This window comes from Pogoniulus pusillus, chromosome 4 (genome assembly GCF_015220805.1).
Source record: "Pogoniulus pusillus isolate bPogPus1 chromosome 4, bPogPus1.pri, whole genome shotgun sequence".
NCBI lineage: Eukaryota > Metazoa > Chordata > Aves > Piciformes > Lybiidae > Pogoniulus > Pogoniulus pusillus.
In genome coordinates, this window is record NC_087267.1 from 47734853 (window position 1) to 47755524 (window position 20672).

At 68.3% G+C, this 20672-nt stretch overlaps 4 protein-coding genes across 4 annotated transcripts; all 4 read left to right on the forward strand.

Moving 5' to 3' along the window:
• LOC135174327 (struthiocalcin-2-like) lies at positions 1-5398 on the forward strand. Its single transcript, XM_064141595.1, has 6 exons — positions 1-133; positions 573-650; positions 735-829; positions 3350-3514; positions 4687-4786; positions 5331-5398. Exons 1-6 carry the CDS (start codon positions 1-3, stop codon positions 5396-5398), a joined length of 639 nt encoding a protein of 212 aa, XP_063997665.1.
• Positions 5399-7382: 1984 nt separating this feature from the next.
• CIMAP1B (ciliary microtubule associated protein 1B) lies at positions 7383-11350 on the forward strand. The gene is made up of 7 exons (XM_064142936.1): positions 7383-7415; positions 8259-8446; positions 9087-9290; positions 9403-9504; positions 10185-10306; positions 11002-11142; positions 11228-11350. The coding sequence occupies exons 2-7, from the start codon at positions 8341-8343 to the stop codon at positions 11303-11305; spliced, it is 753 nt and encodes a 250-aa protein (XP_063999006.1). The 5' UTR covers positions 7383-7415; positions 8259-8340; the 3' UTR covers positions 11306-11350.
• A 900-nt stretch (positions 11351-12250) lies between these two features.
• Positions 12251-18333, forward strand: TYMP (thymidine phosphorylase). Its single transcript, XM_064142937.1, has 9 exons — positions 12251-12418; positions 13514-13716; positions 13797-13895; positions 14268-14397; positions 14472-14590; positions 15380-15542; positions 16079-16309; positions 16864-17004; positions 18132-18333. The coding sequence occupies exons 1-9, from the start codon at positions 12292-12294 to the stop codon at positions 18299-18301; spliced, it is 1383 nt and encodes a 460-aa protein (XP_063999007.1). The 5' UTR covers positions 12251-12291; the 3' UTR covers positions 18302-18333.
• Positions 18334-18490: 157 nt separating this feature from the next.
• On the forward strand, positions 18491-20639 carry LOC135175012 (protein SCO2 homolog, mitochondrial). Its single transcript, XM_064142808.1, has 2 exons — positions 18491-18540; positions 19214-20639. Exon 2 carries the CDS (start codon positions 19221-19223, stop codon positions 19989-19991), a length of 771 nt encoding a protein of 256 aa, XP_063998878.1. The 5' UTR covers positions 18491-18540; positions 19214-19220; the 3' UTR covers positions 19992-20639.
• Positions 20640-20672: the final 33 nt, after the last annotated feature.

The following is a 20672-nucleotide window of genomic DNA, read 5'->3' on the forward strand; positions in this document are numbered from 1 at the left end:
ATGGGTGGCACCTTGGGTGGCACTGCCACCTCCCCGCCCCTGCCTGGGGATAAAATCCCCTGGGGGCTATGGCCTGGCACCCTGAGGGTCCAGCCAGCACCCACACCGTGCCCACGCCGTGCCCAGCACGCAGGTGAGTCCCTGCAGCAGAGGAGGCTGAGCTCTGGGTCTGGGGGAGTCTCCTGTGCCAGCCTGTGCCCATGGCAGCCCCCAAGTCCCTGTGCCCTGCACCCTCTGCCCGTGAGCCATGCTTCTTGCACCCTATGCCCGTGTGCCATGCTCCCCGTGCCCTGCATCCCTGCTCACTGGCACCCTACATCCTGCACCCTGTGCACCCTGTGCCCTCCACCCCACATCCTGTGCCCTGTGCCCCTGTTCCCCTACCCACTGCCCCTTGCCTCCTGTGCCACTCACCCCACATCCCATGCCCTGTGCCCTTGTGCCATGAACCCTGTGCCCCCTGCACCCTGGCACCCCAAATCCCTGCACCCCAAGGCCCTGCACTCTCCCGTCTGGGAGTGTGCCCACCCGTGCTGCCAGTTTGGGGTTGCCACCCTCCCTATGCCCCCCAGGCGAGGTGACAATGACAGCCTGCATGCCACTGCTGCTGGTGCCACTGGGATGCCTGCTGCTGGCCTCCTCCCTGCGTGGTGAGTGTGGGGCTGGGGAGGGGCCTTGGGGTGCCCCTTGGGTGTCCTCTACTCCCTGACCCCCTCTTTTTTGCCCTCCCCCAGGACAAGAGGTGCCCACCTGTGCCCGGGGCTGGGTGCCCTTTGGGGATGGGTGCTACAGGTTCTTCTCCCAGGAGCTGAGCTGGAGGAGGGCAGAGGTGAGGGGCTGGGAGGGCACAAGGTGGCACTGGGCATGGCCCCACCATGGGGCACCTCGCCTGTGCCATGGCTGGGCAGTGTTGGGCTTTGCTGGCTGGCACGGCAGGGTTTGGTGCCACCTTGTTCTACCAGGCAGTTCTGGAGCCTGTGGCTCCAGAATGGGACCAGGTGGCACCGTGGTGGCCTCGTGTGGGACCAGAGAGGGGCAGGTGGCATCGTGATGGCAGCCAAGGGCTGGGGTCTGAGACCAGAGGTTGGGTCAGGGCCAGGGGAATGAGGCTGAGGAGCGGAGACAGAGGTTGGGCTTGGGCACCAGGGCTGTGGGGTGGGCACCATGGCCTTGGCCATCCTGGGCTTGGGCACCAGGGCTGTGGGGTGGGCACCATGGCCTTGGCCATCCTGGGCTTGGGCACCAGGGCTGTGGGGTGGGCACCATGGCCTTGGCCATCCTGGGCTTGGGCACCAGGGCTGTGGGGTGGGCACCATGGCCTTGGCCATCCTGGGCTTGGGCACCAGGGCTGTGGGGTGGGCACCATGGCCTTGGCCATCCTCGGGCTGGGAACCAAAATTTGGGGCAGGGGATCAGGGTTAGGGACTGGGGAGCAGAGTTTGGGGCTAGGGACCAGGGTTTGGGATTGAGGACCATGAGTTGGGGCCAGGGTTTGGGGCTGGGTAGCAAGATTTGGGGCTGGGGAGCAGAGTTTGGGGCTGGGGAGCAAAGTTTGGGGCTGGGGAGCAGAGTTTGGGGTTGGGGAGCAGAGTTTGGGTTTGGGGAGCAGAGTTTGGGGTTGGGGAGCAGAGTTTGGGGCTGGGGAGCAGAGTTTGAGTTTGGGGAGCAGAGTTTGGGGCTGAGGAGCAGAGTTTGGGGTTGGGGAGCAGAGTTTGGGTTTGGGGAGCAGAGTTTGGGTTTGGGGAGTATGGTTTGGGGAGCAGAGTTTGGGGCTGGGGAGCAGAGTTTGGGTTTGGGGAGCAGAGTTTGGGGTTGGGGAGCAGAGTTTGGGGCTGGGGAGCAGAGTTTGGGGCTGGGGAGCATGGTTTGGGGAGCAGAGTTTGGGGCTGGGGAGCATGGTTTGGGGAGCAGAGTTTGGGGCTTGGGAGCATGGTTTGGGGAGCAGAGTTTGGGGCTGGGGAGCAGAGTTTGGGGTTGGGGAGCAGAGTTTGGGGTTGGGGAGCAGAGTTTGGGGCTGGGGAGCAGAGTTTGGGGCTGGGGAGCATGGTTTGGGGAGCAGAGTTTGGGGCTGGGGAGCAGAGTTTGGGTTTGGGGAGCAGAGTTTGGGGCTGGGGAGCAGAGTTTGGGTTTTGGGAGCAGAGTTTGAGTTTGGGGAGCAGAGTTTGAGTTTGGGGAGCAGAGTTTGGGGCTGGGGAGCAGAGTTTGAGTTTGGGGAGCAGAGTTTGAGTTTGGGGAGTAGAGTTTGAGTTTGGGGAGCAGAGTTTGGGGCTGGGGAGCAGAGTTTGAGTTTGGGGAGTAGAGTTTGGGGTTGGGGAGCAGAGTTTGGGGCTGGGGAGCATGGTTTGGGGAGCAGAGTTTGGGGTTGGGGAGCAGAGTTTGGGGCTGGGGAGCATGGTTTGGGGAGCAGAGTTTGGGGTTGGGGAGCAGAGTTTGGGGCTGGGGAGCATGGTTTGGGGAGCAGAGTTTGAGTTTGGGGAGCAGAGTTTGGGGCTGGGGAGCAGAGTTTGGGGTTGGGGAGCAGAGTTTGGGGCTTGGGAGCATGGTTTGGGGAGCAGAGTTTGGGGCTGGGGAGCAGAGTTTGGGGTTGGGGAGCAGAGTTTGGGGTTGGGGAGCAGAGTTTGGGGCTTGGGAGCATGGTTTGGGGAGCAGAGTTTGGGGCTGGGGAGCAGAGTTTGAGTTTGGGGAGCAGAGTTTGAGTTTGGGGAGCAGAGTTTGGGGCTGGGGAGCAGAGTTTGAGTTTGGGGAGCAGAGTTTGAGTTTGGGGAGCAGAGTTTGGGGCTGGGGAGCATGGTTTGGGGAGCAGAGTTTGGGGCTGGGGAGCAGAGTTTGAGTTTGGGGAGCAGAGTTTGGGGCTGGGGAGCAGGGTTTGGGTTTGGGGAGCAGAGTTTGGGGCTGGGAGCAGAGTTTGGGGTTGGGGAGCAGAGTTTGGGGCTTGGGAGCATGGTTTGGGGAGCAGAGTTTGGGGCTGGGGAGCAGAGTTTGAGTTTGGGGAGCAGAGTTTGGGGCTGGGGAGCAGGGTTTGGGTTTGGGGAGCAGAGTTTGGGGCTGGGGAGCAGAGTTTGGGGTTGGGGAGCAGAGTTTGGGGCTTGGGAGCATGGTTTGGGGAGCAGAGTTTGGGGCTGGGGAGCAGAGTTTGAGTTTGGGGAGCAGAGTTTGGGGCTGGGGAGCAGGGTTTGGGTTTGGGGAGCAGAGTTTGGGTTTGGGGAGCAGAGTTTGGGGCTGGGGAGCAGAGTTTGGGTTTGGGGAGCAGAGTTTGGGGCTGGGGAGCATGGTTTGGGGAGCAGGGCTTGGGGACCAAACTCTGGGGCGGGGGACCCCCACGGCCACCCAGCTGCCCCCACCCCCTCAGGCCTTCTGCCAGCGCCTCGGCGGGCACCTGGCGTCGGTGCACAGCGAGCAGGAGCAGGAGGTGGTCGCTGCCCTGCGGCCCGCCCGCCCCGCGCTCGACACCGAGGAGGAGGAGGAGGAGGAGCTGGATGAAGGAGTCTGGATCGGCCTCCACCATCCCCTGGGGGTGAGCTCACGGCTGGGAATGAGGGGCGGGGGCTGGCACCGGGGGCGGGGAGCAGGGTGAGGGGCTGGGGACCGTGGGCTGAGGTTGGGGACCGTGGGCTGAGGTTGGGGACCATGGGCTGAGGCTGGGGACCAGGGTTTGGGGCTGGGGACCAGAGGTTGGGGCTGGGGACCATGGGCTGAGGTTGGGGACCATGGGCTGAGGTTGGGGACCATGGGCTGAGGTTGGGGACCAGGGTTTGGGGTTGGGGACCAGAGGTTGGGGTTGGGGACCATGGGCTGAGGTTGGGGACCGTGGGTCCAGCACCACCCCATGGGACCTCCTGGTAGCACCAAGAGGGGCAAGGGGTGGCAAGGGCAGGGGTGGCAGGGGCAGGGGGGGCAGAGGCAGGGGGGGCAGAGGCAGGGGGGGCAGGGGCAGGGGCGGCAGGGGCAGGGGTGGCAGGGACAGGGGTGGCAGGGGCAGGGGTGGCAGGGACAGGGGCGGCAGGGGCAGGGGTGGCAGGGACAGGGGTGGCAGGGGCAGGGGCGGCAGGGGCAGGGGTGGCAGGGGCAGGGGCGGCAGGGGCAGGGGTGGCAGGGACAGGGGCGGCAGGGGCAGGGGTGGCAGGGACAGGGGCGGCAGGGGCAGGGGTGGCAGGGACAGGGGTGGCAGGGGCAGGGGCGGCAGGGGCAGGGGTGGCAGGGACAGGGGCGGCAGGGGCAGGGGTGGCAGGGACAGGGGTGGCAGGGGCAGGGGCGGCAGGGGCAGGGGTGGCAGGGACAGGGGTGGCAGAGGCAGGGGTGGCAGGGGCAGGGGTGGCAGGGGCAGGGGCGGCAGGGGCAGGGGTGGCAGGGACAGGGGCGGCAGGGGCAGGGGTGGCAGGGACAGGGGCGGCAGGGGCAGGGGTGGCAGGGGCAGGGGCGGCAGGGGCAGGGGCGGCAGGGGCAGGGGTGGCAGGGACAGGGGTGGCAGAGGCAGGGGTGGCAGGGGCAGGGGTGGCAAGGACAGGGGTGGCAGAGGCAGGGGTGGCAGGGGCAGGGGGGGCAGGGGCAAGGGGTGGCAGGGGCAGGGGCGGCAGGGGCAGGGGGTGGCAGGGGCAGGGGGTGGCAGAGGCAGGGGTGGCAGAGGCAGTGGGGGCAGGGGCAAGGGCGGCAGGGGCAGGGGGGGCAGAGCTGTGGCTGTCCCCCCAGAGCCAGCACTGGCAGTGGTCAGACGGCTCCCAGCTGGACTTCGGCCCCTGGCAGCTGGGGCACGGTGGCAGAGGCTGCGCCGCGCTGCAGGGCACCACTGGTGAGCAGCGGCTGGCACTGGCCCCGCCCGCCATGGGCACCCTGGCGCCTGCCCCCCGCGGCTGCGGGCACCGCCTGCTCTGGCCACTCCTGGCACCGGGCAACACCATCTGTGGTGGCCACCACCGGCCCTCGGCACCACCATCCCTGGGCACCACTGACCCTGGCCACCACTATCCCTGGGCACCACCATCCCTGGGCACCACCGTCCCTGGCCACCACCATCCCTGGGCACCAGAGTCCTTGCCCACCACCATCCCTGGGCACCACCATCCCTGGGCACCACTATCCCTGGGCACCAGTGCCCTTGACCAGCACTATTCCTGGGCACCACCATCCCTGGGCACCACTATCCCTGGGCACCAGTGCCCTTGACCAGCACTCTCCCTGGGCACCACCATCCCTGGGCACCACCATCCCCAGTCCATCGTGTCCCTGCCCAGCAGCGCCCCCAGTGGCTGGCACCACCTAGCCAGGGGGTGCCAGGGCTGGGTGCCCCGTGTGGTGCCCGGGGGGGTGCCCCTGACTGTCCCTTTCTCCCGCAGAGCCCAGCCGGTGGCACAGTGACAGCTGCGGGGACAGGAAGCCTTTCGTCTGCAGGGCCACTGCCTAGGGACCCCTGCCCACGGCCCCCACTGCCCCCCACTGCCCCCCCACTGCCCCCTTCTACCTCCGCCAGCCCCCCCACCCCCTCCAGCATCCCCCAGTCCCCCCCAGTAACTCCCCAGTCCCTCCCTAGTGCCCCCCCAGTGCCCCCCAGTCCCCTCCCCAGTACCTCCCCCGTAAGCCAACAGCAGCCCTTGAGCCCCCCCCAGTAACCCCCCAGCAATCCCCAGCTCTCCCCAGCATCCCCCAGCGCCCCCCCAGTGCCCACCCCAGTACCTGAGTAACCACCCAGTGCCCCCCCAAGCACTCCCAGTAGCCCCCAGTGCCCCCCAGCATCCCCAGTAACCAGCCAGTGCCCCCCCAGCGCCCCCCTCAGTGCCCCCCAGCATCCCCAGTAACCAGCCAGTGCACTTCTAAGCAACCCCAGTGCCCCCCAGCCCCCCCCCCCCCGATGCCCCCCGCGGTGCCCCCCGTGCCGCAGCGCAGTAAAGGTGCCAGCCCAGCCTGGTCTCCGCAGCCTTCTGTCACGCTGCCCGCACTGGGCACAGCTCACACACCTGGGGGGGCACAGGGACAGCGACACCCCCAGCTGGGGGCTGGGCTGGGGGCACCCACAGGGGACGGGACCCGCGGGACCCTCGTGTCCCTCTGTCCTGCCTGCCTCTGCCCCGGCCCCTGCCCCCTGGCCCCTGCCTCTGTGTCCCCCTGGCCCCTATCCCCATGTCCCCCTGACACCTGGCCCCTGGCCCCATGTCCCTTTCTCCCTGTCCCTTGTCCCCTGTCCCCATGTCCCTCTGTCCCTGTCCCCATGTCCCTCTGTCCCCATGTCCCCCTGTCCCCTGTCCCCTGTCCCCATGTCCCCATGTCCCTCTGTCCCCATGTCCCCCTGTCCCCTGTCCCCATGTCCCCATGTCCCTCTGTCCCCATGTCCCCCTGTCCCCTGTCCCCATGTCCCCATGTCCCTCTGTCCCCATGTCCCTCTGTCCCCATGTCCCCCTGTCCCCTGTCCCCATGTCCCTCTGTCCCCTATCCCCATGTCCCTCTGTCCCCATATCCCTCTGCCCCGTCCCCATATCCCTCTGTCCCGTCCCCATGTCCCCATGTCCCCATGTCCCTCTGTCCCCATGTCCCCCTGTCCCCTATCCCCATGTCCCTCTGTCCCTGTCCCCATGTCCCTCTGTCCCCATGTCCCCCTGTCCCCTATCCCCATGTCCCTCTGTCCCCTATCCCCATGTCCCTCTGTCCCCATGTCCCTCTGTCCCCTAACCCCATGTCCCTCTGTCCCGTCCCCATGTCCCTCTGTCCCCTGTCCCCATGTCTCCCTGTCCCCTGTCCCCATGTCCCTCTGTCCCCATGTCCCCCTGTCCCCTATCCCCATGTCCCTCTGTCCCCATGTCCCCATGTCCCTCTGTCCCCATGTCCCTCTGTCCCTCTGTCCCCATGCCCCTCTGTCCCCTGTCCCCATGTCCTCCTGTCCCCATGTCCCTCTGTCCCCATGTCCCTCTGTCCCTCTGTCCCCATGTCCCTCTGTCCCCATCCTGTGTCCCTCTGTCCCCATCCTGTGTCCCTCTGTCCCTCTGTCCCCATCCTGTGTCCCCCTGTCCCCATCCTGTGTCCCTCTGTCCCCATGTCCCTCTGTCCCCTGTCCCCATGTCCCTCTGTCCCCTGTCCCCATGTCCCTCTATCCCCTGTCCCCATGTCCCTTTGTCTCCATGTCCCTCTGTCCCCTGTCCCCTGCCCCCTGTCCCCATGTCCCTCTGTCCCCTGTCCCCTGCCCCCTGTCCCCATGTCCCTCTGTCCCCATGTCCCCCTGTCCCCTATCCCCAGGTCCCTCTGTCCCCTGTCCCCTGCCCCCTGTCCCCACACCCCCCCCGCTCCCCTCCACCCTCCCACGTCCCCAACGTCCCCAACCTCCTCCGTGTGCCCAAGGCCCCCAGGGTCCGCGCCCCCCCCGGCCCGTTTGTTGTGGCGCTGCCATAGCGACGGGGGGCAGGCAGCGTCCGGCCGGCGCCTGGCACAGCAGGGTGAGGGCTGCGCTCCTGGCACCCCCAGCCGCCCGAGGGCACGGCGGGCACCGCGCGGGCACCGCGGAGCCGCTTAGGGGGGCGGCAATCCATGGGGGCACTGGGGGGCATCCCTGGGGCGCTGCGGGCATCTGGGGGGGGCAGGGGCCGGCTGTGGGGCACTGAGGGTGTCTGTGGGGCGCTGGGATCCATCTAAGGGGCACTGAGGGTATCTGTGGGGCGCTGGGGCCACCTAGGGGGCACTGAGGGCATCTGTGGGGCGCTGAGGGCATCTGTGGGGCGCTGGGGTGCATCTAAGGGGCACTGAGGGCATCTGTGGGGTGCTAGGGTCCATTTAAGGGGCATTGAGGGCATCTGTGGGGCGCTGGGGCCACCTAGGGGGCACTGAGGGCATCTAAGGGGCACTGAGGGCATCTGTGGGGCGCTGGGGTGCATCTAAGGGGCACTGAGGGCATCTGTGGGGTGCTAGGGTCCATTTAAGGGGCATTGAGGGCATCTCTTGGGTGCTATGGTCCATTTAAGGGGCATTGAGGGCATCTGTGGGGCGCTGGGGCCACCTAGGGGGCACTGAGGGCATCTAAGGGGCACTGAGGACATCGCTGGGGTGCTGGGGTGCATCTAAGGGGCATTGAGGGCATCTGTGGGGTGCTGGGGGGATCTCTGGGGCACTGGGGGCATCTGTGAGGGCCAGGGGTGCATCTAAGGGGCACTGGGGGCCTCTGTGGGGTGCCAGTGCCCCTTTAGGGGTGCTGGGGGCATTCATGGGGCCCCGGTGCCCAGCTCTGGGGCCCCGAGGCCATGCAGCGGGCACGCACGGAGCCGGTGCCCACCCTCGCTCCCCAGCCTGCCTGTGCTCTCGGTGCCCAGCTGCCAGCCAGTCCCCACTGCCCGTGCCAGGAACGCCGCGGGGTGGCCACGCCCGGCGATGGCAGAGCCCTGGGTGGGCACCTGGCGGCCGCACCGCCCCCGCGGCCCCATCGCCGCCCTCTACAGCAGCCCCGGGCCCAAGTACGGGCTGCCCACCAACGTGGGTGAGTGGGCACGGCGGGAGGGGGCATGGCAGGGTGGGCACCGGGATGTGGGGGTGCCAGGGTGCCAGGTGCTAGGGCAGCGCAGTGCCAGCGTGCTGTGGGCCAGGTTACTATGGTACCAAGGTGCCACAGGCTGAGGAATGGTGATGCCAGGGTGTCATAGTGCCAGGGTGCTGTGATGGCAAGATACCCATGTGCCATCTGCCAAGGTGCCATGATGTCAGGGTGCCATGATGCCCAGGTGCCAAGTTAGCGTGACAACACGTGCCATAGCATCGTGGTGCCAAGCTGACAGGGCACTGTGTGCCAGCTTACCATGGTGCCAAGCTGCCAGGGTGTTGTGAAGCCAGGATGCCAAGAGATTGGCTCCCAGGGTGCCATGCTGCCATGTGCCAGAGCAGCATGATGCCAAGGTGCCAGGGTGCTGGATGTCATGATGCCAAGGTGTCAGGACATTGGGTGCCAGGGTGCCATGTGCTAGAGTAGCATGATGCCAAGGTGCCAGTGTCCTGAAGCCAAGGTGCCAGGATATAGGGTGCCAGCGTGCCACGCTGCCATGTGCCAGAGTAGGGTGATGCCAGGGTGCCAGGGTGCCACGCTGCCATGTGCCAAGGCGCTCAGGCTGCTGCCTCTGCCCCAGGCTACCGCCTCCACGACCCCTCCCGCTGCCGTGCCCCCGCCTACAGCTTCGGCATCCGCGGGTGCCAGCAGACGCTGCCCAGTTCGCCGGGCCCTGCCTACCTGCTGCCCCCTGGCACCACTGCCAAGGGCCCCCCTGGCACCCCTGCCTTCTCCATCTACAGCCGCCCGCGGGACCTGCTGCCCGCTGACACGCCCGGCCCGGGTGAGTTGGGGTAGGGGTGGGCAGGGGGCGGGCAGGAGACCCCTGCCCGCTGCGGGGGGGTGTGGGTGGTCTTGCCAAGGCTCGGTGCCCACCGTGCTGCCGCCCCCCGCAGGGCGCTACTGCCCGGAGAGGGCAGACAGGGTGGCATTCCCCTCGGCCCCCGCCTATGCCCTGCGCTCCCGCACCAAGATGGGCAGCTCCCAGCAGACGCCAGGTAGGAGCCCTCCCGCCGGGGCTGCCACTTTGCCTTCCCCACCGCTCCAGTCGGTGCCCACCTGAGTGCCCCACGTGCCCACCTCAACACCCCCTCCCCCCCCGCACTGCCCACCTCATTGCCTCCCCAGCCCCCTCTCAGCACCCACCTCGGTGCCCACCTCAGTGGCCCCATCCCCCTCTCAGTACCCACTTCGGTTCCCCCTCATGCCCACCTTTAGCACTTCCCCTTGTGCCCCTCATCCCTCCCTCAGTACCCACCTCAGCATCCCTCTCAGTGCTCCCCATACCCACCCCAATGCCCTCCATGCCCACCTCAATACCCCCCCAGTGCCCCCCCACTACACCCATGCCCACCTCATTGGTGGCCCACTTCAGTGTCCCCTGTGCCCCTCTCAGCACCCACCTCAGCTCCCCCTCAGTGCCCCTCATGCCCACCTCAACACCCTCCAGCACTTCCCCTAGTGCCCCCCATGCCCACCCCATTAACCCCCATTACTCTCCTCAGTGCCGCCCATGCCCACCTCAATACCCCACATTACTCCCCTCAGTGCCCTCCATGCCCCTCTCAGTACCCACCTCAGTATCCCTCTCAGTGCCCTCCATGCCCACCTCAGTACCCCCCTCAGAACCCCCTTCAGAGCCCAGCATGCCCAGCTGAGTGCCCCCCGTGCCCGCCAGGCCCCGCTGCCTACCTGCTGCCTGCCATGCTGGGTGCCCACGTGGTGAGCAAGAGCTCAGCTCCCAACTACTCCATCCCTGGGCGCAGCAACGTTGGTGCCTTCTACCAGGACCTGAGCAAGGTGAGTGCCAAGGTGCCATGGATCGGGTGCCAAGGGCCCCAGGTTGCTGGGTGCCCGCTGCTCTGGGTGCCAAGCAGCTCTGGTGCCAAGGTGCCAAGGGGTTAGGGTCATCAGGCGACTCAGGAAACCATGGTACTGGCATGCCAAGGTGTTGAGGTTCTGGGTGCCAGGGCGCCAGGGCATGTGAGTGGTTGGTGTGATGGGTGAACAGAGTGCCAAGTGCCTGAGTACCAGGCTGCCAATGTGCCCAGGTGCCAATTAGCTGAGTCCTATGGCATCAAGGTGCTGGGCGGCCAGGGTGACATGGTGCCAAGGCTATGAGTGCCAGGGTGCCAAGGTTCTGTAGGTCTAGGGCACTGGCTGGCTGGCATGGCAGGATGCCATGTGCTTGAGTGGAGTGCCAGGGTGCCAAGGCTCTGGAGGTCTGGGTTGGTGGCTGGCAGAGATGCCAGGATAGCAGGGTGCCAGGTTGCAAAGGTTCTGTGGTGCTGGGTGGCCAGGGTGGCAAGGTGCCAAGTGACTGAGTGGAAGTGCCAGGGTGGCAAGGGTCTGGGGTGCAGGGTGGCCAGGGTGGCAGGGTGCCAAGGCTCTGCTGCTCTGGGTGGTCAGGGTGGCAAGGGTCTGTGGGTCTGGGGTGCTGGGTGTCCAGGGTGCTAGGTTGGCATGGTGCCCATCAGCACCCCCTGTGCCCACAGACACCAGGCCCCTGTGGCTACAACACGGTGGCCACCAACGTGTACAAGCGGCGGGCACCGGAGTTCAGCATGGTGGCACGGAACACCCTCCCTAGTGACAGCACTGCCAAGCCCGGGCCTGGCACCTACAACCCTGAGCAGGTAAGGTGGGGCAGGAGGCTGGCAGCAGCAGCTGGCACGCCCCCAGCCCAGGTTCTCACCTGTGCCCCTGGTGCCCACCCGACAGAGCCGGCGGCAGGGGGTGACCTTCGGGATCCGGCACTCGCCGTACCTGGCACCTCTCATCGTGGATGTGCCCGACTGAGGTGGCACAGGAGTGAGCACATCCCATGCCAATAAACGGGCACCTTCAGCCCCAGGGCCTGGCCTGGCCTCCTGCTGCGGTGCTGGGCAAGGCTGGCATGGGAGGGGCAGGGATGGCTCTGCCCCACCGCTGGCTGCCAGGCGGAGAGGATGCGATGCCCAAATCAGGACCTGCTCTGGTGCCCGAGCACCCGGCTGGCATCTGCTCCTGCCGCGGGTGCCATGGGTCTGCTGGCACCACGGCTGTCGTGAGCACCATGGGTGGCATGGCTGTTGTAAGTGGTGTGGGTGCCACGGGACCTCTGGCAGCTGTGGGTGCCACGGCAGCTGCAGGTGCCATGGCTGCGAGGTGTGCCATGGCTGCTGTGGGTCTCATGCATGCCATGGGTGTTGTAGGTGCCACAGGTAGGGACACTCAGCCCAGCACAGACCCCATGCAGAGCCCTGGGCACCCCCTGAGAGTGCCCTGTGGGCGATGGGTGCCCAGTTCTGGCACCCACCCAAGTGCCAGGCCCTCTCCTCAGCCCGGCCTTTGCTCGCTGCCCCAGGGGCAGAGTCCAGAGCAGTGCCTCGTGGGCACCGAGCCAGGCTGGGCAGGCTCTGCTGGTCAGGCAGGACCGAGGTGCCAGGCAGGCAGGATCAGGGTACCAGTGGGAATGGTTAGAGTGCCAGTCAGGCAGGATTGAGGTGCCAGGCAGACAGGATCGAGGTGCCAGTCGGGCAGGCTTGGGGTGCCAGTCAGTCAGGATCAAGGTGCCAGTCAGGCAGGGTCGGGGTGCTGGGCAGGCAGGCTCGAGGTGCCCATCAGGCAGGGTCAAGGTTCCAGCCGGGCAGGGTCAGAGTACAGTCGGGATCACAGTGCCAGCTGGGCAGGACCAGGGCGTCACTTAGGATCGAGGAGGCAGTAAGCTGAGATCGAGGTGCCAGCTGGGCAGGATCAAGGTGCCAGCCAGGGTCGGGGTGCCAGTCGTCAGGAGCGAGGTGCCCATGGCTGCCCAGGGCTCGCTGCCAGCCCTGATCGGCAAGAAGCGAGATGGGCAGCGGCTGGAGGAGGCGGAGATCCAGAGCTTCGTCAGCGCCGCCGCCCTGGGCACCGCTCAGCAGGCACAGATCGGTGGGTGCCAGCGGCTGCGGGGGCACAGCTCAGGCACACGGCACGGGCTGGGGGGCACAGCCCAGGGACACAGCACAGAGCCCATGGAGTGGGTGGCACAGCCCTGGGACCTGGCACGGGGTGGGTGACATAGCCCAGGGACAGGACAAAGGCTGCTTGGCACGGACAAGGGACACAGCACAGGGTGGGTGGCACAGCCCAGGGACACAGCACAGAGACCAAGGAAGTGCCATGGAGTGGGTGGCACAGCCCTGTGACAGGGTGAATGGGTGGGTGGCACAGCCCAGGGACAGGGTAAAAGGCTGCTTGGCATGGACAAGGGACACAGCACAGGGTGGAAGGCACAGGCAAGGCACACAACACAGAGCCCAGGGAGGTGCCATGGGATGAGTGGCACAGCCCTGTGACAGGGTAAAAGGGTGGGTGGCACAGCCCAGGGACATGGCACAGGATGGGTGCCATAGCCCAGGGACAGGTCAAAGGGTGGGTGGCATGAACAAGGCACACAGCACATGGTGGGTGGCACAGGCAAGGGACACAACACAAAGCCCAGGGAGGTGCCATGGGGTGAGTGGCACAGCCCCGTGACAGGGTAAAAGGGTGGGTGGCACAGCTCAGTGGCACACCGAGGGCACAGGGGGGTGGTGGCAGTGGAACGTGGCTGGGGGACACAGCAAAGGGCCATGGCACAGGGGAGACGTGGATGGCACAGACTCAAGTAGAGGGGACATCACCAGGGGGCCTGGCACGGGGACACGGCGAAGGCTGGCACAATGGGGACACAGAGCCAGGGCAGGGCGGGCACCTGTGGTGTGCAGGATGGCAGTGGGACGTGGCAGAGGGTCCCGAGCAGGGGACGTGGCACAGGAACCTGGCAGGCGACTCAGCCGGGGACATGGCACAGAATGGCACATGGGAGGCACAGGTCCGCGGAGGACCTGGCATGGGCACGCTGCAAAGGCTGGCACAGCGGGGACAGGCAGGGGCGGGGTGGCACTGCCAGCCCCGGGACGCGACAGAGGATCCCCGAGCGGGACACGGTGGCAGGAAGGGAGCCATCGGAGCTGGCGGTGCCACCACAAACCGTGTCCCCAGGTGCCATGCTGATGGCCATCAGGCTGCGGGGCATGGACATGGGTGAGACTCTGGCACTGACGCGGGCGATGGCGGCCTCGGGCCGGGCACTGGCCTGGCCCCAAGCCTGGCACGGGCGCCTGGTGGACAAGCACTCGACGGGGGGCGTTGGCGACAAGGTCAGCCTGGTGCTGGCCCCGGCGCTGGCCGCCTGCGGCTGCAAGGTGAGAGGGACCCGGGCCGGGCACGGGTGTCACCCCCTGCTTTGTGCCACCCTCTGTGCCCACCCCTGCTGTGCCCTCAGGTGCCCATGATCAGCGGGCGCGGGCTGGGCCACACGGGGGGGACGCTGGACAAGCTGGAGGCCATCCCCGGGTTCCGCGTCAGCCTCAGCCCCGAGGAGGTGAGGGGTGGGCACTGCCACCCTGGCACCCGCCCACGCTGGCACCCTGGCACGCTGGCACCCCGCCCGTGTCCTGGGCTCCGAGGGCATAGGGGACACTGGTGGGTGCGGGGGGGCACAAGGGGACACGGAGGGGGACAGGGGATGGCAGAGGGGACAGAGAATGGGGCACAGGAGGGGACAGGGCATGGCAGAGGGGACAGAATGGGGCACAGGAGGGGACAGAGGATGGCAGAGGGGACAGGGCTGGCAGAGGGGACCCGAGGTGGGACAGGGCATGGCAGAGGGGACAGGACTGGCAGAGGAGACCCGGGGCGGGACAGCGGATGGCAGAGGGGACAGGGCTGGCAGCAGGCACCGGTGCCATGGCAGATGCGGGATGCCCTGGAGCGGGTCGGGTGCTGCATCGTGGGGCAGAGCGAGGAGCTGTGCCCGGCGGACCGGGTGCTGTACGCGCTGCGGGACGTGACGGCCACCGTGGACAGCCTGCCGCTCATCACCGGTACCGGGGGCACCGGGGGCGGCACCGGGGAGGGCACCGGGGGCAGGGGGACAGGGCAGTGACCGCTGGCACAGCCTCCATCCTCAGCAAGAAGGCGGCGGAGGGGCTCTCGGCGCTGGTGCTGGATGTCAAGTACGGGGGGGCGGCGCTGTGCCCCACCATGGACAGTGCCCGGCGGCTGGCACGGAGCCTGGTGAGCCCCGGGCACCCCTCCCCTACCTCGGTTACTCTTTCACCTGCACTTCCTTCCCTTCCCTTGCCTGTCCCCATCTCCGCCCTGCCCCTTCCCTTCCCTTGATCCCGTCCCCTCCCCATCCCCGCCACATTCGCATCCTTGTCCCGTTCCCAGCCCCGCCGCGTCCTTTCCCCGTCCCTTTCTCCCTCCTGTCCCTATTCCACTCCTGCCCCTTCCCCTTCCCCTGTCCCTACTTCACCTCCGCCCCTTCCCCCATTCCCGGCCCTATTCCACTCCTATCCTTTCCCCGTCCCCTTCCCACCCCGGTCCCCGTTTCACCTCACTCCCGTTCTGCCCAGGCGGGGGTCGCTGCATCCCGGCGGTGCTGCCCCCATTCCCGTTCCCGTTCTGCCCAGGCGGGGGTCTCTGCATCCCGGCGGTGCTGCCCCCATTCCCGTTCCCGTTCCGCCCAGGCGGGGGTCGCTGCATCCCGGCGGTGCTGCCCCCATTCCCGTTCCCGTTCTGCCCAGGCGGGGGGGCCGCGTCCCGGCGGTGCTGCCCCCATTCCCGTTCCCGTTCTGCCCAGGCGGGGGTCGCTGCATCCCGGCGGTGCCGCCCCCATTCCCGTTCCCGTTCTGCCCAGGCGGGGGTCGCTGCATCCCGGCGGTGCTGCCCCCATTCCCGTTCCCGTTCTGCCCAGGCGGGGGGGCCGCGTCCCGGCGGTGCTGCCCCCATTCCCGTTCCCGTTCTGCCCAGGCGGGGGGGCCGCGTCCCGGCGGTGCTGCCCCTCACCGCCGCTGCCCGCAGGTGTGGGTGAGCTCCCGGCTGGGGCTGCGGGGCGCGGCGGTGCTGACGCCGATGGGGCAGCCGCTGGGGCTCCGCCTGGGGCACTCGCTGGAGGTGCTGGAGGCGCTGGAGGCGCTGCGCGGGGGGGGCCCGCCCGACCTGCGCCGCCTCGTCACCATGCTGGGTAGGGGGCAGCGCCGCGCAGCTGCGGGGAGGAGGGACCCTGCGCCCCCCACGCTCCCCCTTCCCCTCCCCAAGCACCCCCCTCAGCCCTAGACCCCCCCAAAACGCTCAGGTTCCTTGGGTGTCCCCCAGCCCTGCACCCCCCGTCCATGGCCGTAAGACCCTTCTCTGCTGTGCCCCTCCCCTGCCCCAAGCCCCTCTTGGCTCTGGGGTCTCTCTCTGTGCCCCCCGCGCCCCCATAGCCCTTCTCTGGGACCTCCACACAGCCTTGGGGTCCCTGTTTCCGCTCCCCCCCCAGCCCTGCACATTTTGGGGTACAGGGGGGGTTGTTAGAGTGCGAAGTGGGGTGGGGGCATTTTGGGGTGCTGGAGGTGGGTTGGGGGTGTTTTGGGGTGCAGAGAGGATTGTTAGGGTGCAAAAGGGGGGTGGGGGCATTCTGGGGCAAGAGAGAGGCGCTGGGGGGGTCTCGGGGCAGGCGGGAGGCGCTGGGGGCGCAGGGGTGGTGGCCGTGCCCCGGCAGCAGGCAGTGTCCCGCAGGGGGGTTGCTGCTGTGGCAGTGTGGCCTGGCCGAGGCGGCCGAGCAGGGGCAGCAGCTGCTGGGGGCGGCGCTGGACGATGGCTCAGCGCTGGCCACGTTCGAGGCCATGCTGGGGGCGCAGGGGGTGCCCCCCAACACCGCCAAGCTGCTCTGCACCGGGACCCCCGCCCAGCGCTGGCAGGTCCTGGGCAGGGCCAGCAGCCAGGAGGAGCTGAAGGCACTGGCAGGAGGTAAAGGGATGGGATGGGGGCGGGGGAGGAGGGTCCCATAGCATCCCCCAAACCTTCCTCAGGGCTGCCTCCTGGGACCCCATCCCCCCTACCCCCAAACCTCACCCTCTGAACCTGCCACCCTCTGGGGCTGCCCTTCCCCACAGCCCACAGCCCCACATCCCATGTGCCTGAAGCCTCCCAAGCCCCCCCAGACCCTAAGCTCTGCACCCTCCAAGCTCCCTGACCTCCACCTCCCTGCCTCCAATCCCCCAGATCTGGAGCCCCCCCAAATATCCCATACCCCTCGAGCTCCCTGCCCCCCATTTCCATGCCTAAAGCTGCTCACCCCTCAAACTCTGCACCCCTTCATCTCCCACACACACACTCCCCAAGCTCCCAGACCCCCAAACTCTGCACCCCTCACACTCTGTCCCACACCCCCACTCTCAAAGCCCCCAACCCCCAAACTCTGCACCCCTCCATCTCCATCCCTAAGGCTCCTCACACCTGATCCCCTGTGGATGTGGCACACCCACACCAGGCTCCCCTTCCCCCCCACACCTTTCTCCCAGGTTGGGTGCAGCAGATTGAGGCTCTGCCTCTTGCCCAAGTCCTGCACCGGCTGGGAGCTGGCCGGGAACGGGCTGGGGACAGCATAAACCACCGGGTGGGAGCCGAGCTGCTGGTGACAGCAGGGCAGCACCTGCAGGAAGGTGAGGGAAAGGGAGCCTGAGGGGTCAGGAACTGGCTGCAGGGCTGGGCCCAGAGAGTGGTGCTGAATGGTGCCACACCCAGCTGGCAGCTGGCACCAGTGCTGTGCCCCAGGGGTCAGTGCTGGGCACAGGCCTGGTCAGTGTCTTTATTGCTGGTCTGCAGCAGGGCATTGAGTCCAGCAGCAGTGAGTGTGCAGCTGGCACCAAGCTAGGAGCAGGGTGGAGCTGTGGGAGGGTAGCAGAGCCCTGCAGAGGGACCTGGCCAGGCTGCATGGGTGGGCAGAGGCCAAGGGGATGAGACTGAACAAGGCCCAGGGCAGGTTCTGCACTTTGGCCACAACAACCCCAAGCAGCACTTGGGGCTGGGGCCAGAGTGGCTGAGAGCAGGCAGGCAGAGAGGGCCCTGGGGGTGCTGGGGGAGAGGAGCTGAAGCTGAGGCAGCAGTGCCCAGGTGGGCAGCAGAGCCAATGGCATCCTGGGCTGGCTCAGGAGCAGTGTGGGCAGCAGGACAAGGGAGGTTCTTGTGCCCCTGTGCTCAGCACTGCTCAGGCCACCCCTGGAGTGCTGTGTCCAGTTCTGGGCTCCTCCATTGCAGAGAGATGTTGAGGTGCTGGAAGGTGTTTGGAGCAGGGCAGCAAGGCTGGGGAGGGGCCTGGAGCAGAGCCCTGTGAGGAGAGGCTGAGGGAGCTGGGGGTGTGCAGCCTGCAGCAGAGGAGGCTCAGGGCAGAGCTCATTGCTGCCTGCAGCTGCCTGCAGGGAGGCTGTAGCCAGCTGGGGTTGGGCTCTGCTGCCAGGCAGCCAGGGACAGAAGAAGGGGACAGAGGCTGAAGCTGTGCCAGGGCAGGTCTAGGCTGGGTGTGAGGAGGAAGTTGTTGGCAGAGAGAGTGATTGGCATTGGAATGGGCTGCCCAGGGAGGTGGTGGAGTGGCTGTGCCTGGAGGTGTTGCAGCCAAGCCTGGCTGGGGCACTGAGTGCCATGGGCTGGGGGCGCTCGCAGGGCTCTGGGCAGGGCAGGGCTGGGGGCGCTCGCAGGGCTCTGCCACCCGCTCTGCTCTGTGCCTCTATGGTCGTCATGGGTGGGGGAAGGCCTCTGAAGGCTTCGACTCCACCGCGGCCTTTACCCGCAGGCGAGGCCTGGCTGCGGGTGCACCACGACGGCGGCCTGGATGAGGAGGGGCGCAGGGCGCTGCAGGCGGCGCTCCGCCTGGCCCCGGAGCCTCCCCCGGGCCCGCCGCCGTTCGCCACCGAGACCCTGCTGCCCGCGGCCGACATGCCCGGGGGGCGCCTGGAGCTGTGAGCCGCCTGCTGCCGCCAGGCCTCACTTCCGGGGCGGGGCGGGAGGGGGGGAGCTGCGTCACTTCCGGGGGGCGCTGCGCTCTGCCGGGCCCCGCCCAGCGCGCGTGTGCCGGGGCGCGCGGCGCCGCGCGGCCCCCCCCCCCCCCCCCCGATCGCGTCACTTCCGCTGCCGGCGCCGCGCGGCCCCCCCCTGAGCGCGTCACTTCCGCTGCCGGCGCCGCGCGGAGCGGAGCTCCTCCGGTAGGCTCCGGGATGGGGCACGGGGAGGGGGCAAAGGGCGTCCGGCACCGGGACAGCGGCGGCAGGGGGCAGAGGGCACTGGGCCCTGCCATGGGGGGGGCAAAGAGCAGCAGAGACCTGCCTAAAAGGGCACCGGGACAGCAGCGGCAGGGGGCACCGGGACCTGCCATGAGTAGTCTAAGGGCACCGGACGGCAGGGGCGGGGGCACCGGGACCTGCCATGAGTAGTCTAAGGGCACCGGACGGCAGGGGCGGGGGGCACCGGGACCTGCCATGAGTAGTCTAAGGGCACCGGACGGCAGGGGCAGGGGGCACCGGGACCTGCCATAAGGGGCTAAAGGGCACCGGGACCTGCCATGAGTAGTCTAAGGGCACCGGGACAGCAGCGGCAGGGGGCACCGGGACCTGCCATAAGGGGCTAAAGGGCACCGGGACCTGCCATGAGTAGTCTAAGGGCACCGGGACAGCAGCGGCAGGGGGCACCGGGACCTGCCCTGAGGGGCCAGTGGGCAGCGGACAGCAGGGGCAGAGCCGACGGTCCGCTGACCGGGGCTCCAAGGGCACCGGGGGTGAGGGTGCTGAGTCAGGTGGCAGCGGCAGCCTGGCCCTGGCAGCCTGGCACAAGCGCCCCGTGCCCCCCGGCGCCCCTCTCACCCCTTCTCCCTCCCCACAGCCCCACCATGCCTCTGCCCCGCCGCCTGCCTCCCCTTCGCCCTCTCCTCCTCCCCGCCCGGTGCCAGCCGGTGCCCCCCTGCCGCCGCCTCCGCGCCCCCTCGGCGGGCAGGGGCGCGGGGATGCCCGTCTGGGGCCGCGTGGCCGTGGTGGCAGGGGCGGCGGCGGCGGCGGCGGCAGGGTGGCGGTACCTGGAGGAGGAGAAGCGGCGGCGGCGGCGGGCGCGGCGGCAGGAGGAGCTGCGGGCGCTGGCGCTGGGCCGCGGCGGGTTCCAGCTGGTGGACCACACGGGCAGGGCCCGCCGCAAGGAGGACTTCCTGGGCACCTGGGTGCTGCTCTACTTCGGCTTCACCCACTGCCCCGACGTGTGCCCCGAGGAGCTGGACAAGCTGGGCAGGGTGGTGGAGCTGCTGGAGGCGGAGGGTGCCCGGCGCGGTGCCATCCAGCCGCTCTTCATCACGGTGGACCCCGAGCGGGACACGGTGGAGGCGCTCGCCCGCTACCTGCGCGACTTCCACCCGCGCCTGCTGGCGCTCACCGGCAGCGCCGAGGCCGTGCGCCAGGTGGGCAGAGCCTACCGCGTCTATGCCCAGGCGGGGCCCCCCGATGCCAGCGGCGACTACCTGGTGGACCACAGCATCGCCCTCTACCTGCTGGGCCCCGACGGGCACCTCCTGGACTACTACGGCAGGAGCAAGAGCGAGGAGCAGATCGCCCGCAGCGTGCGGCACCACATGGACACCTACCAGCCCCTGCCGCCCCCCGGGCACACCGACTGACTGGCACCACATGGACACCTACCGGCCCCTGCCCCCCCCGGGCACACCGACTGACTGGCACCACATGGACACCTACCAGCCCCTGCCCCCCCCCGGGCACACCGACTGACTGGCACCACATGGACACCTACCAGCCCCTGCCACCCCCCGGGCACACCGACTGACTGGCACCACATGGACACCTACCAGCCCCTGCCCGCCCCGGGCACACCGACTGACTGGCACCACATGGACACCTACCAGCCCCTGCCGCCCCCCGGGCACACCGACTGACTGGCACCACATGGACACCTACCAGCCCCTGCCCCCCCCCGGGCACACCGACTGACTGGCACCACATGGACACCTACCGGCCCCTGCCGCCCCCCGGGCACACCGACTGACTGGCACCACATGGGCACCTACCGGCCCCTGCCCCCCCCCGGGCACACCGACTGACTGGCACCACATGGACACCTACCGGCCCCTGCCACCCCCCGGGCACACCGACTGACTGGCACCACCTCAGGGCATTAAAAGTGGCACTGCTCCAGGGCAGTAAAAGTGATTGGTGCCACATGGGCATCTACCAGCTCCTGCCTGTGCCCACTGAGGGGCAGAGAAGGTGCCTGGCACCATCTTGAGAACAATAAAACTGCTTGGCACCCACCCCGGGGCCATCCAGACTGATAGGGCTGCCCC